The sequence below is a fragment of the Crocuta crocuta genome, unplaced genomic scaffold (assembly GCF_008692635.1).
Source record: "Crocuta crocuta isolate KB4526 unplaced genomic scaffold, BGI_CrCroc_1.0 scaffold97, whole genome shotgun sequence".
NCBI classification, from domain to species: domain Eukaryota; kingdom Metazoa; phylum Chordata; class Mammalia; order Carnivora; family Hyaenidae; genus Crocuta; species Crocuta crocuta.
In genome coordinates this window covers 4849238-4861705 of record NW_027531999.1, presented here as the reverse complement: position 1 = coordinate 4861705, position 12468 = coordinate 4849238, and the positions used below count along the sequence as shown (strand labels likewise).

The following is a 12468-nucleotide window of genomic DNA, read 5'->3' as shown; positions in this document are numbered from 1 at the left end:
CAGTTGAGAGCAGCCTGTGAATGTATATACATTGTCCTGTATTGTTTTTAGCCCCTTTATTTTACAATAATTAAGAAGAGGGTGGAACACCTGGGTGGCTCAGTTGGTTAAGCATCTGACTTCGGCTTAGGTCATGATCTCACAGTTCGTGGGTTTGAGCCCTGCATCAGGCTCTGTGCTGACAGCTAGCTCAGAACCTGGAGCCTGCTTTGGATTCTCTGTCTCCCTCTCTTTCTACCCCTCCCAATCTCATGCTCTGTCTCTCTGTTTCAAAATTAAGTAAAAATTAAAAAATATTTTTTAAAAAGGGGAATATAACATTAAGATACTTTTAAAAGCTCTGTCTGTATATAATTCTTCAAAACCCTGGTGTATGTAACAATACATTTGGGAATTGAAAGAGACCATAGAGATCATTTAGTACAAAAGTAGAAAACTAGTGACCCAGAATCCAGATCTTCATACCTTAAATAGATTTTGTTTTCATAATATTTACAACTTTTAGAATTTGAATGACTTCAACTGTATAAGCATTCATTCTGCTTGGCCACAGTTCACACCATTTTCTAATATTAACACCTTCCTGCTTCAGGCTTTACATGCCTACCTGGCTGATGTAAGGCATCTATCTCTGTGTTCAGTACTTCCCCCTTCCCTCTACCCTCATTTTACAAACAAGGACAATAGAAATTGAGAATAAAGTAGTTTATCTCAAATTATATAATTTTAAAAATAGAGCCAAGCTTCTTAAATATTAAGATAATGTTCCTTTCTATGATTGTTGTCGTCTTAAAAGACAATACAAGATAGTATATAATCAAGTGGTAAAGTATTTGGTGTAGCTTGTCAGAGGAACTGATTGTGGGCTGAAATAATTCAAGAATACTTCAGAAAATTTTCCTTGACACTACCCTCCTCAGAATTGCATTCTTTGAGTATTTGCTGGTCAGGAACATTCTATCCTGATCTGCATATTATTCTTGCTGTAATGGGGGAGGAGGGCAGTGGAGGAGATCATGAATATTTTCATGTATAAAGCTGAGAAGGGAAATCACTGAGGGGCATTTTGTACATATTAAATAATGGTACCTCATTGTACCAACTACCTTTAGATTGCTCCAGAAATCCCATTTTCTCCCCTGTTAGCAGTGGAAGGGACATTGTAGTCATGACCTCTCCACTGGATCCCCGACAGATCTCTGTGACTTTCCCAAATCTAAGTTTAACTCCAGCCACAAATAAATTGGCATATTACCCCACCAGAGATGTTGATTTAAAGTAGGGGCACCTGGGTGGCTTAGTTGGTTGGCGTCCAACTTCGGCTCAGCTCATGATCTCACGGCTCGTGGGTTCAAGCCCCGCATCGGGCTCTGTGCTGACAGCTACCTCAGAGCCTGGAGCCTACTTCAGATTCTGTATCTCCCTCTGTCTCTGACCCTCCCCTGCTCATGCTGTCTTTCTCTGTCTCTCAGAAATAAATAAAACATTTATAAAACATTTAAAAAATAATAATAACAAAAATGAAAATAATAAACAGGAGGCACCTGGGTGGCCCAGTCAGTGAAGTTCCCAACTCTTGGTTTCAGCTCACGTTGTGATCTCACAGTTTGTGGGCTTGAGTCCCACATCGGGCTCCATGCTGATGGTGAGGAGCCTGCTTGGGATTCTGTCCCCCTTTCTCTATCTCTCTCAAAATAAATAAACACTAAAAAAATTTTTAATAGAAAAATAAACAGAATAAAGCCAAATAGTAGACACTTGTGTTGAAAACACAACTTAATCTTTTGAAAGGGCTCATGGTATATAACCTTTTAATTAGTGAATAGTGTTTTTGCAAGAAATACAGCAGAGTCTGATATGTCAGTTACTTTCATTGATCAGAAGTTGGTTGCAAGTCACAAATTTTAGGAAATCTGTATAAGTAATTACAATTAGAAATCTTTACATGTAAGTGACATATAATACCCAAAAATTACCCCCCAATTTTTTACGCAAATTTTAACCCCAGATGTTTTTTATTCAATTTATTTAGTAAACCAATTTAATTTTCTTCATTTGTAATCTTCGATTGTTGGAGAAGTAATGTGAATCATGCTTCATACTTATAATTGTGTAAGTGCCTGCTTGTTGTAGAAGTTACATTTTCTTGCTAATGAAGTATAAGTGAGAAGTGGCATGATTAACACCACTGAATTCATTTTGCATATATACTGCATTCTTACTTGCTTAACCATCTCAATAAAATGAGGATCTGAGAGTCCCTTATTAATTTGTAGTTGAGTTAATAGATTAAAGCTTGGTCCAAATGCAGGTTAACATATAGACATATTATTTTAAAAAAAATTTTTTTTTTAATGTTTTATCTATTTCTAGGAGAGAGAGAGAGACAGCGTGAGCAGGGGAGGGTCAGAGAGAGAGGGAGTCACAGACTCTGAAACAGGCTCCAGGCTCTGAGCTGGCAGTCAGCACAGAGCCCGACGCGGGGCCCGAACCCACGAACCGCGAGATCATGACCTAAGCGAAAGTCGGACGCTTAACCGACTAAGCCACCCAGGCGCCCCTAGGCATATTATTTTTAATTAACAGTTCATAACTTTCAACTTCCAGACTGCATTTAGTTTTTACAAATAAATCCTATTATTTACAAGGAAATACCACAAAATCATATGTAAATCAACCAGATCCCATTACTTGTATTAGAAATTCAAACTAGAATGTTTTACATTTTGACCAGTAAGCACCATAATTTTTGGCATAGTGTTTGACCAAGACCTCCCCATTGCTGATGCATCTTCATTTATCATTTTCTTTTGGTGTTGCCTTTAACTACTTAAAGGTTGTTAAAATTTCTTCCAATGTAGATTTTTTAGATCATTATGAAATAGTTTTAATTGTACTTCCCATTTCTTCAGATGGCAGTCCATGGCAATAACACTTAATAATCAAAATTATTAATAATTTCTAATATCAAGTGCCCTAAATTTACATTGTATCTTTTTTGTCTCAATCTTTATTTTCTTCTGAAGTACAGAAAATAAACACACCAAGCTTTTCAGAATACAAACCCTTGCTTGCAGCACACCAGTTAAAATACTTAGAATTTAAATCCTTTACCACCCTACTTTTCTTTCTAGGTAGACTTTTTGGCATGCTAATTAGAAATAAGGATAATATTACTTTGACAATAGAGGAAAATGTTCAAAATTTCAGTATTTACAATAAACACTGCCTATTTACATTGATAGTTCTGTAAAGCACTTAAAACAGTATGTTTAATTTTGTTATTTTCAATAATACCTCTTAGCTCTTTTTCAGAACAAGCACAGTAGTTACTAAGGTTCAAAAATAGCATTAAAAGAATTTTAATTGGTTCTTTTAAGCTTGCCTGTTTGTTTTCTTTAAACATGCACTGTCACCATTAGTATATTATTTATCAGAAAGATACTTTTCTCTGTTAGCATCAGTATTAAAATTACTATTCATTGTGAGTTGAATGACTGACTAAACTTGGTTTTTTTGAGCTTCTGATAACCACTTTTTTAAAATGCCAATGATTATCAATCTTAAATGATAATAACATAGGTTAATTAAAAGGCAACTCCACAACTCTTTTACCTTCAGTTTTTAGTTTTCATTTGCATATTTTATAAATATATTGTTTATTAGTAATAAACTCAGGAAAATAAATGAAAGTAGAAGAAAAATGATCCCACCACATTATCACTTACCTATTTTACAAGTTCAAAGGAATTAAAATTCATTTTATATTACCATGTCAAGATTTTTCTCACTGCTTCTAAAGTATACTGAGATTCTCCTTAGGTAGTCAATATAATACTCTGCAAAACTTGAGGTACATACAGTAAACTTCATTGACTTGTGTAATTAATATTAAAGAGCAGAGATAACACCACCATTACAGAAATTTTTGTATAGTATCATTTTATTTTAAGTTTATTAATGTATTTGAGGGCAGGGGAGAGTATGGGCCTTGGGAGAGAATCCCAAGTAGACAACAGGCTCTTAGCAAAGAGCCTGATGCAGGGCTCAAACTCCCAAACCCTGAGATGATGACCTGATCTGAAATCAAGTCAGATGCTTAACCAACTGAGCCACCCAGGTGCTCCCTAAAATGTATCTTTTAAGTGCCCCAGTTTTAGTAGAATATAGTAGGAAGCCTTAGAGTCTAATAGCTAAAGAATTATAATATAGTTCAGCTGATCTTAAAATATTCCAAACTGTTCCACTATTTCACTGCTGGTTGTAGTGACAGGAGAATTAAAATAAGGACGAAAACCCTTACATGGAGGAAAGACAGTTTTAGTCTGTACATTGTATCTCTTTGCCTACCTAGAAGAAACTTTCTCAAACAAAAGCTGGACTGCTGTTCCTCACTTGTATTCTTACATGTTTTATTGAGAGAGTAGGTAAAAGAATAGACTGTGGATTCTCAACTGTGGTAAATTGAGCAGTAGCTCAGAGCATTGCTACTGTTGTTTTATTTATTTATTTTTTTATTAAGCAGGTTTCATGCCCAGCACATAGCTCATCGTGGGGCTTGAACTCAGGACCCTGAGATCAAGACTTGAGCTGAGATCAAGAATCAGATGCTAACAGACTGAGCCACCCTGGCGCCCCTCTATTGTTATTTAAAAAGCTATCTTCTGTTGATTGTTACTATAGTGCAAGGGATCAATGACTTTTAAAGAAAATTACTACATTTCATTCCTTAATTTATTAAGCATGTACTATGTGCCCCAGGCACTGTTTCGGGTTCTGGGGAAATCGCGAGTAAAACAGACAAAACTTTTTTTCTGGAGTTTACATTCTTGTGTATCTGCCTCATAACTTTATTTTGTAGGTATTACTGTTTCCACTTTCACCATAAAGAAAGTGAAGCTTTGAAAGTTTTCATGACTTGCCCAAGGTTGTACAAAACTAGGATTTGAAACTTAGGTGCTATAAACCACTATGCTATGCTGTCAGAATTGTCCCCCAATGGGATTCTGTAAAAGAACAGTTATTCTCAGTGTAGTTACCACAAATCTCTTGGAAATTCTAATGTAACTCTCCTCATCAGAATTGTGCATGAAATTAGAAATTCAGATTTCTCAAGTGCTCGTTCTCAGCTTCAAGTTAACAGCACTTGAACAGGAAGGTTCTGCCCACAACTCAAATACACAGGTTGCCAGCACCTTCTTTGCTCCTCCCCACCAAAAACCCAATGACAGACTTATCGAGCAGAATTGTCTTTTCTGCTAAAATTATATGCAACTACACAATCATTTTAAAAACAGAAATAATGACCACTCTCAGTCACTAGCATTCACAATGAAATCCATTATTTCGATCTTAGAATCTGTAAACAATTTTTCAAAGCTAGCAGAGTAGAAAATACCAATTTCTTGAAACGTAAATGCTAGTTCAGATCTTGACTATCATACAGTTAGGTTTTTTTTAAGGAAGAAAATATCCCTAGCATTGGTATTTATCGGGATTTAAATAAAAATATTTTAGTTGGGGCCACCTGATGGCTCAGTCAGTTGAATGTCTAACTTTTGATTTCAGTTCAGGTCATGATCCTGGAGTCTTGGAATCCAGCCACATGTCAGGCTCCGCCTACTTGGGATTCTCTCGCTCTCTGCTCCTCCCCACTCACACTCATGCTGTCTCTTTTTCAAAGTAAATTTTTTTAAGTATTTTAGCTGTTTGGTATATATAAGGAGATATTGATGAAAATTAATAAAAGATAATGACTTTGCTTAGTTGAATTTCCTTATCAGTGTACCTTATTAGAAAGCTTTTTGGCAAGTTAGATGTGTTTTTCGTCACTATGTTTTTAGATTTGAAAGTCTGTTGACAACATCATATTTCTCTACTTCAAAATTGGAAATGTTTTAAACTTCTTGTGACCATAGGACTCTGTCATAAAAATTCCTCTTGGTTGAATTGAAAAATAGATGAGCATTATTTATAATATCCACAAACTGGAAATAATCCAAATGTTAATCACCTGATGAGTGTGTAAAGAAAATGTTGTATACATTGCATATATTTTTTGATCATATTGTTGTATACAATGAATATATTTTTTGATCATAAGGAATAAAAGAAACACATTACTGATGGAAGCATTAATGTGGATGAACCTGATTCTAATTCTAGCAATAGGTAATACTTATCGATAAATAAAACAATTGGGGAACCATTGCTCTCAACCATCTCATTAAGAAATGCAATTCCCATGAATGTTTACCTTTTGTAGTCAATATTTTTAAATGGTAATTGTTAATGTTAATTCAGTCAGCTGTGTCAGTGTTTCATTTTGGGATTTTAGTAACTATACAGTTGTGCGTCATCACTACAACCAGTGTTAAAACACTTCCATCACAACCAAAAAATTCCCTTGTGGTTCTGTGTAGTCAGTCCACTCCTACCTTTTGTGGGAAAATGGCAGGAATTGTGGAGTGCTTATGTTTGGAGCTTATGGAGTGGCATTGTGGGACAGATTTTGAATCATTGTATTTCAGTTTCTTAGCAAACATGAACATTGGTCCTTCCTGTGGCTCTTTTCCTTGCGTTATTTAAGTGTCCTCGTCCTTAAGCTCCCAGTTCTCAGAAAAAATCTTTTGGTTTAGTTTTTCTAGCTTGTTTACTTGGTATGGGTCTGAAAACTCTCAGCCATTGTAGATTTCTAAATTACTAATTTTTTATTTAAAGTTTCCATTTCAGCTCTGAGCCCAGTTAACAGAAAGGACAGACATGTCTTTCTTTACCTCAGCTATTGGGTCTACCACAGAATATATTTTACAGTTTCCTGACATAAAAATTATGTTTCATATCAAGTCATTCTTATTTTGTTTACAAGTTTAAATCTTGACCCGTCTACCTCTAAGAAAGACTTCTGAAATAGTGTATTTCCTAAATAGGTTCTTGTTCTCTCAAGGCCAGTTTTTAAAATATGCTGGTTTCTTTGAGTCTGGTCTTTTCCTATTCTGCTTTTAACATTTTTTTCTTTATAAAGAGAATAAGTAATTAGTGATTAAGGTGAAATTCAGAAACAAATTTCTGTCTTCTTGAGATTTAAGAAAATCCTTAGCCATAACTTCAACTAAATCTAGACTCATGTTTAAATTCAGTTTCTATAGTTCTTTTACTCCAGTAATTAAAGAGGCAAGTATAATTGTTTCTTTGATGAGAAACTCTCAAGAAAAGTATTTCATTTCAGAGGTAAGGGGAAGGAGCAAAAGGAATAGAATTGTGTGGGTAGTGTGAGTAAAGAGAATGATTCAAGGAGACTGGCTCTCTTAGTCATTTTATTTTGAAGCCCCAGAATACCAATTAAAGAAGTTGATTATTGAATGTTATTTTGTCTAATATTTTTTTCTGTAAGTTACAATTTCTCTTAAGGTATTAATTTTGATATTTTAAAAGTTGGCCATAAGTCCAGTTAAATCACACTTGTCAAAGTCACAATTTTTGTCATTTGCCCATATATGTACAATAGTCAAGAGTATATTGAGTTTATAAAAAATACAGACGTTCTTCCTAGAGAAGGTTGTGGCTTTGACAACTAAGAAAACAGTCACAAGAGTCAAGAAAAAGGGTGTCAGATTAATTGAGTAGAGGCACATTGGGAACTTTCTGAGTGATGGAAGTATTTAAATCTTAATGAGGGCTGTGTTTGTAGTTGTGAGGGTATTAGTATATGTCAAAATTTATTTAACTGTTTAAGATCTGCTTGATTCACTGGATAGAAATTATTCCTAAATAAAAGGGATTCAGAAGTGGTTTAGGGGTGCGTGGATGGCTCAGTGGGTTGACTTTTGATTTCAGCTCAGGTCAGAGCCTGCTTGGAATTCTCTTTCCCTCTCTTTCCCTTGCCCTTCCCCCACTCATGCTCTCTCAAAATAAATAAATACTTGGGGGAAAATTTTTTAACAAGTATGCCTTTACAAACAGATTTTCAGTGTCCCTGATAAGCAGAGGTTAGGAAGGCACCGCATAATCAATAACCCCACAGTTCTTGACCTTATAACACATTGTCATGAAGTTTTGTAAGTGACCCAATGTGACATTTGACCAGTCACTCACCGCTGCCTGAGGGGTCACCGGTTTTACTCATTTTCAACTTTTAGTGCTTGGGGCCAGCTTGAATTGGATTGAAGGCTTGTGGGAGCCTATGCCTCCATCCATTCCAAATGGAGCACTCCCTTATTCAGTGATTGGAAACAAGACAATCCAGGACAAAACAAAACACATGACACAAAATTTTGCACAAGAAGATAAACTAAAGGAAAGCAAGTTGCTGAAGAATTAAACTAATGGCAAAAATATTTACCAAATAGTACACCTCCAAGCCATATCCAAAAGGCTTAATTGCCTTCTGCAAAGACCTACTTGGTACACATGCTAGGATAACAATAAATTTGGCAGTGTGAGCTCAAGGAGCCAATTGGAGCTCCCATCATTGTTGAGACTGATTCATCTGATAGCATATGCATAGAACAAACAAATTGGTTGGACACAAGCTTCCCATTCAGTGCATTTGTTTGTCTAAGGGCATCATGTGGAATGATGCTAAATGAGGGTCTCAGGTCAAATATCAAAGTGAAAGGCACCATTCAATATCTGAAACAAAAACCACAAAGTTGAAGTTATTGATTACTTAAGGAAAAGATATCCTGGTCAGACACTGCCTCCCCTGAGCAGACCAGACTCCTACTCTTACAGGATTTGAGGGACTCTCAGAGTTCAAACATTGACAGACTTTCAAAGGCAGGAGTGAGTTAATGTCAGCTGTAGAAACACTGTCACTCAAGGCAATTGCTTGGCATTTTGGTGTGTGTTCATCGAAGTGAGTCTCTTTTTTTTTTTTTAAGTAATAAATAGGTACCGTGACAAAGATGTTATCAAATATTGGCACAGCCCAGCTACATAAAGGATAAAAGAATGCAGGGAGATGAGTCTAATTTTATTGATGTTAAAGTATGTGGTTTACTGAAGTATTTGGGATGTTGAGGAAATTCTTATCCCCCAAATTACCATATTTTCTCTAGTTGGATTCAGAAGCACAAATTTGGAGACCTCTTTCATTAGAACCCTAAGTTTTTAGAAAATATTTCTCAAATAGGTCAGTATAGATCTATGTGTTTGGGTAACATACCAGGTCCCATACTGATGGGACTGGTAATAGAATTGTCACTGGGTAATCCTGTTTTTAAATGATTTTTTACGTTAAAAGAAATAAACTTCCAAGAGTGACTTCTTTATTTGTCCTAAATTTGTAAGGTTGGTTACTATTATGTGAAATATTCTTAAAGCTAAAAGTAAATTCAACTTTTATTTTATATCCCCTTCCCTTAAATTATAACCTGGTAAGAACCATGCAGGTCACAAAAGTCAAGGAGACAGTATTCAAGAACTGGGGAAAAGGCTATGGAAATGATGGGTTCAATCAGTGTAGAAATAAATATAGGAACTAGTTAAGTGGAGAAGTTAGCTAATTTAGTTGGTTAGTTGGTTGATTTGGGCGATTTTCCTCCCATTCAGGAGGAGAGAAAATATGGTAGATAGTCTACATATTTAAAGTCTTAATGGAGAAAGTTTTGAAAGGAAGCCATGGCAATAGACATGGTGTCCTAAGGAGAAATAAAGGACTTGCCAAGAAAGGGAAACAAAGGATGTCTTTTCTAGGACTGTGAAAAGTCTTAGAAAAGGAAAGAATATATAAAGAGATTGAACACAGATATGCCCAAGTTGAGTCCCTTCTTGATTGACTTTTCAAAAGTAAGGGGCTGTTGATAATGACTAGTTTGCAGAAGCATATTCATTCATTGAAGCAAATGGTTATTGGTAGATTATATGTGTTTAAACCAGTTCTAATAGTTACTTGTTACTATATAGAACTATCCTATCTTGATTATGATTTAGAGCCTGTTCTGGTGGCTACTTTTATATAATGGCCACTGGCCAATTATTTTTTTCTAGGATTGTAGGAGCTTTGTATTCTCATGTAATTCCCCTATCCTGGGAACTTTTAAGATCTTCTTTGTCTATCTGTAGTATACTGAAATTTTAGTTTTTCCTTTTTGGATTGGTTTTGATTTCCACTGTTTCATCATACTGAACATGCCGTAGTTTTTCAGTCTGGGCACTCATATTCTTTAGTTCTGCCTCTGATTTCTGACCATATTCAGGCTCTGTACTTCCACCCACTTCAGGAATAGATATTTGGTCTGCTTTCTCTGCTAACTCATTTACCATTCATGTATCCCAGGGGTTGGCAAATTTTTTCTGTAAATGCCAGATAGTAAATATTTTAGGCTTTGTGGACCAGATGGCCTATGTTGTAACTACTTAATTCTGTCATTAAGGCAAGATAGCAACCACAGACAATACACAGATAAATGGACATGCATGGCTGTATTTCAATAAAACTTTATGTACAAAAACAGGCAATAGACTGGATTTGTTTGCAGACCTATGTTCTAGCCGGTTCATCCTTTTTGGAATATTGTTCAGTGAGGGCGGGAATTTGTTGTTGATGTTCCTTGGATATATCCCTGTACTTAGTAGACACTCAGCTACTTGTGTCTCAAGGTTACTGATGGTTCAGGAAAGGGAGTTAAACATGCCTGTCACTGCCATCTTGTAACCAGTAAAATACCCCTTCATGCTGTTTTTCTGCTCCCCCCCACCACCCTTTTTACTTAATATAGAGCAAATATTATGTATGAATTTAGGATAGGGTTGCAAGTTGTGATTTTGTGCTTTCTTTCTACCTCTGATGTTGCATAAAGAGCCCAATAGCATCCTTTAGTAATAAGTCTTTTTGTGGAATGTGCCATACTAGTATGTAGAGCGATCATTTTTAAATTACTTGGTTAAATATCTAATTTATGTAAGAAGCACATGAACACAAAGACGTTACTTAAATTCTTTTTTCTTTTTCTTCTTTTTTTTTTTTTTTTTTCCCATTGCAAGGTACTAGCTTTTGACAAGTTTGCACCATGCGTGAGTATAAGCTAGTCGTTCTTGGCTCAGGAGGCGTTGGAAAATCTGCTCTGGTAAGTCATTCTCACTGTACTTAAGCTAATTCACTCCAACACATGTTCTTTTTCTGTTGAGTTTTAGGTTTTGATTATTTGTCTTCATTTATTTCTTATGGTGAAATCTCAGTGATTTTAGAAGCAATATAATTATTTTTCCTGTAATGTTAGTCAGCTTTTAGTTGTATCTGGGCAGATCATATTCTCTCTAGTTGGTTCCAGACCAGTATGAGATAAGTAGAATACAATTTGGGCTAAACACAGAGCATATAAATATCTGTGCATCTGTATTCTGAGCCAGATAGAAATGAAATTTGGTCTTTCTCATTGTGATGTGGCTTATAATAACTATTTTATGTTAAAAAAAATATTAAAGTTTCTAAAAAAAACCTTTTTCAGATACTACCTGTGACTGTACCGTTTTCACATTAATTTAGCGGCCATGCTTTCCACTTCAAGAATAGTATAGTGAGAAAAAAGGCAACTTGACGATAGTGGCTGAGGAAGGGGAGAAACTTAGGGTAAATAACCTGAGTACATGTAGTTTAGTTTAACAAAGCCCCACCACCATAAGACAGATTGACCATCTAACTCAGCCACTAAAAATGGCCACCTTACACAGAACTTGAGGTGTTTGGATGAAACTGTGAAGTGTGTTCTATGGGACATAAGCTGCTTTTTCACGTGTAAATATATCCAAAGTGATGGGGAGGTGTCTTGAGAGTGTATGTACTAGTATACACAAAACAGTTTGCCTCTTTCTGATTCAAATTCAAATTTAAGCCATTAAGGCTAAAATAGAAGACATTGAAAAATGTTTTAAACATGTGAGTTCTAAAGTTAGAATTACCTAATAAGGAGCATAGTGATTACTGATGTTTTAAAGCCTTCTAAGTTAATTTTCTCACAGAATGCATACTTTAAATATAGGAGTGGTTTTGTTTTCATCAATGGTATAACTACCCATATGAAATCAATAGTTTAAATAAGCATATAGATGTGGATTTGTAGTTTTCTTTAAAAAGTATAATGGTGTGCTGTTTATTTTTTTCAGACTGTACAGTTTGTTCAAGGAATTTTTGTTGAAAAATATGATCCTACGATAGAAGATTCTTATAGAAAGGTATATGTTACTCTAGAAGGCCTTTTGCTTTAGACTTTACTATAAATATAAATTCATGCTTTTAGCTTTGTAATTGTCAATATTCAAACAATATTCACTGTTTACAAAGTAGGATGAAGAAGCAGAGTTAATTTATTAAATTAGTAGGAAAAGTTCACACTTGATTATTTCCTGACATTGAGTCCTGACTAGTTAATGAGAATTTTAAAACACTTGTTCTCTATCTCTGTCTCAGAAAACTTTAAGTTTATCCTGACCCTAAAATTGTAATTTGACTCACAGAATTCAGAATGA

The 12468-nt window shown here is 35.2% G+C and overlaps 1 protein-coding gene across 2 annotated transcripts in view; it reads left to right on the top strand.

The window, feature by feature from the left end:
* The window catches only part of RAP1B (RAP1B, member of RAS oncogene family), a 279529-nt gene that overhangs the window by 257524 nt on the left and 9537 nt on the right, over nt 1-12468 (top strand). The window contains exons 2-3 of one of the 2 annotated variants that reach the window (XM_077775277.1): nt 10985-11069; nt 12106-12174. In XM_077775277.1, the coding sequence (XP_077631403.1) occupies nt 11013-11069; nt 12106-12174 (126 nt within the window). In that variant the 5' untranslated portion in view covers nt 10985-11012. The remainder of the gene's footprint in view (nt 1-10984; nt 11070-12105; nt 12175-12468) is intronic. The other variant, XM_077775278.1, reaches the window with a different exon arrangement.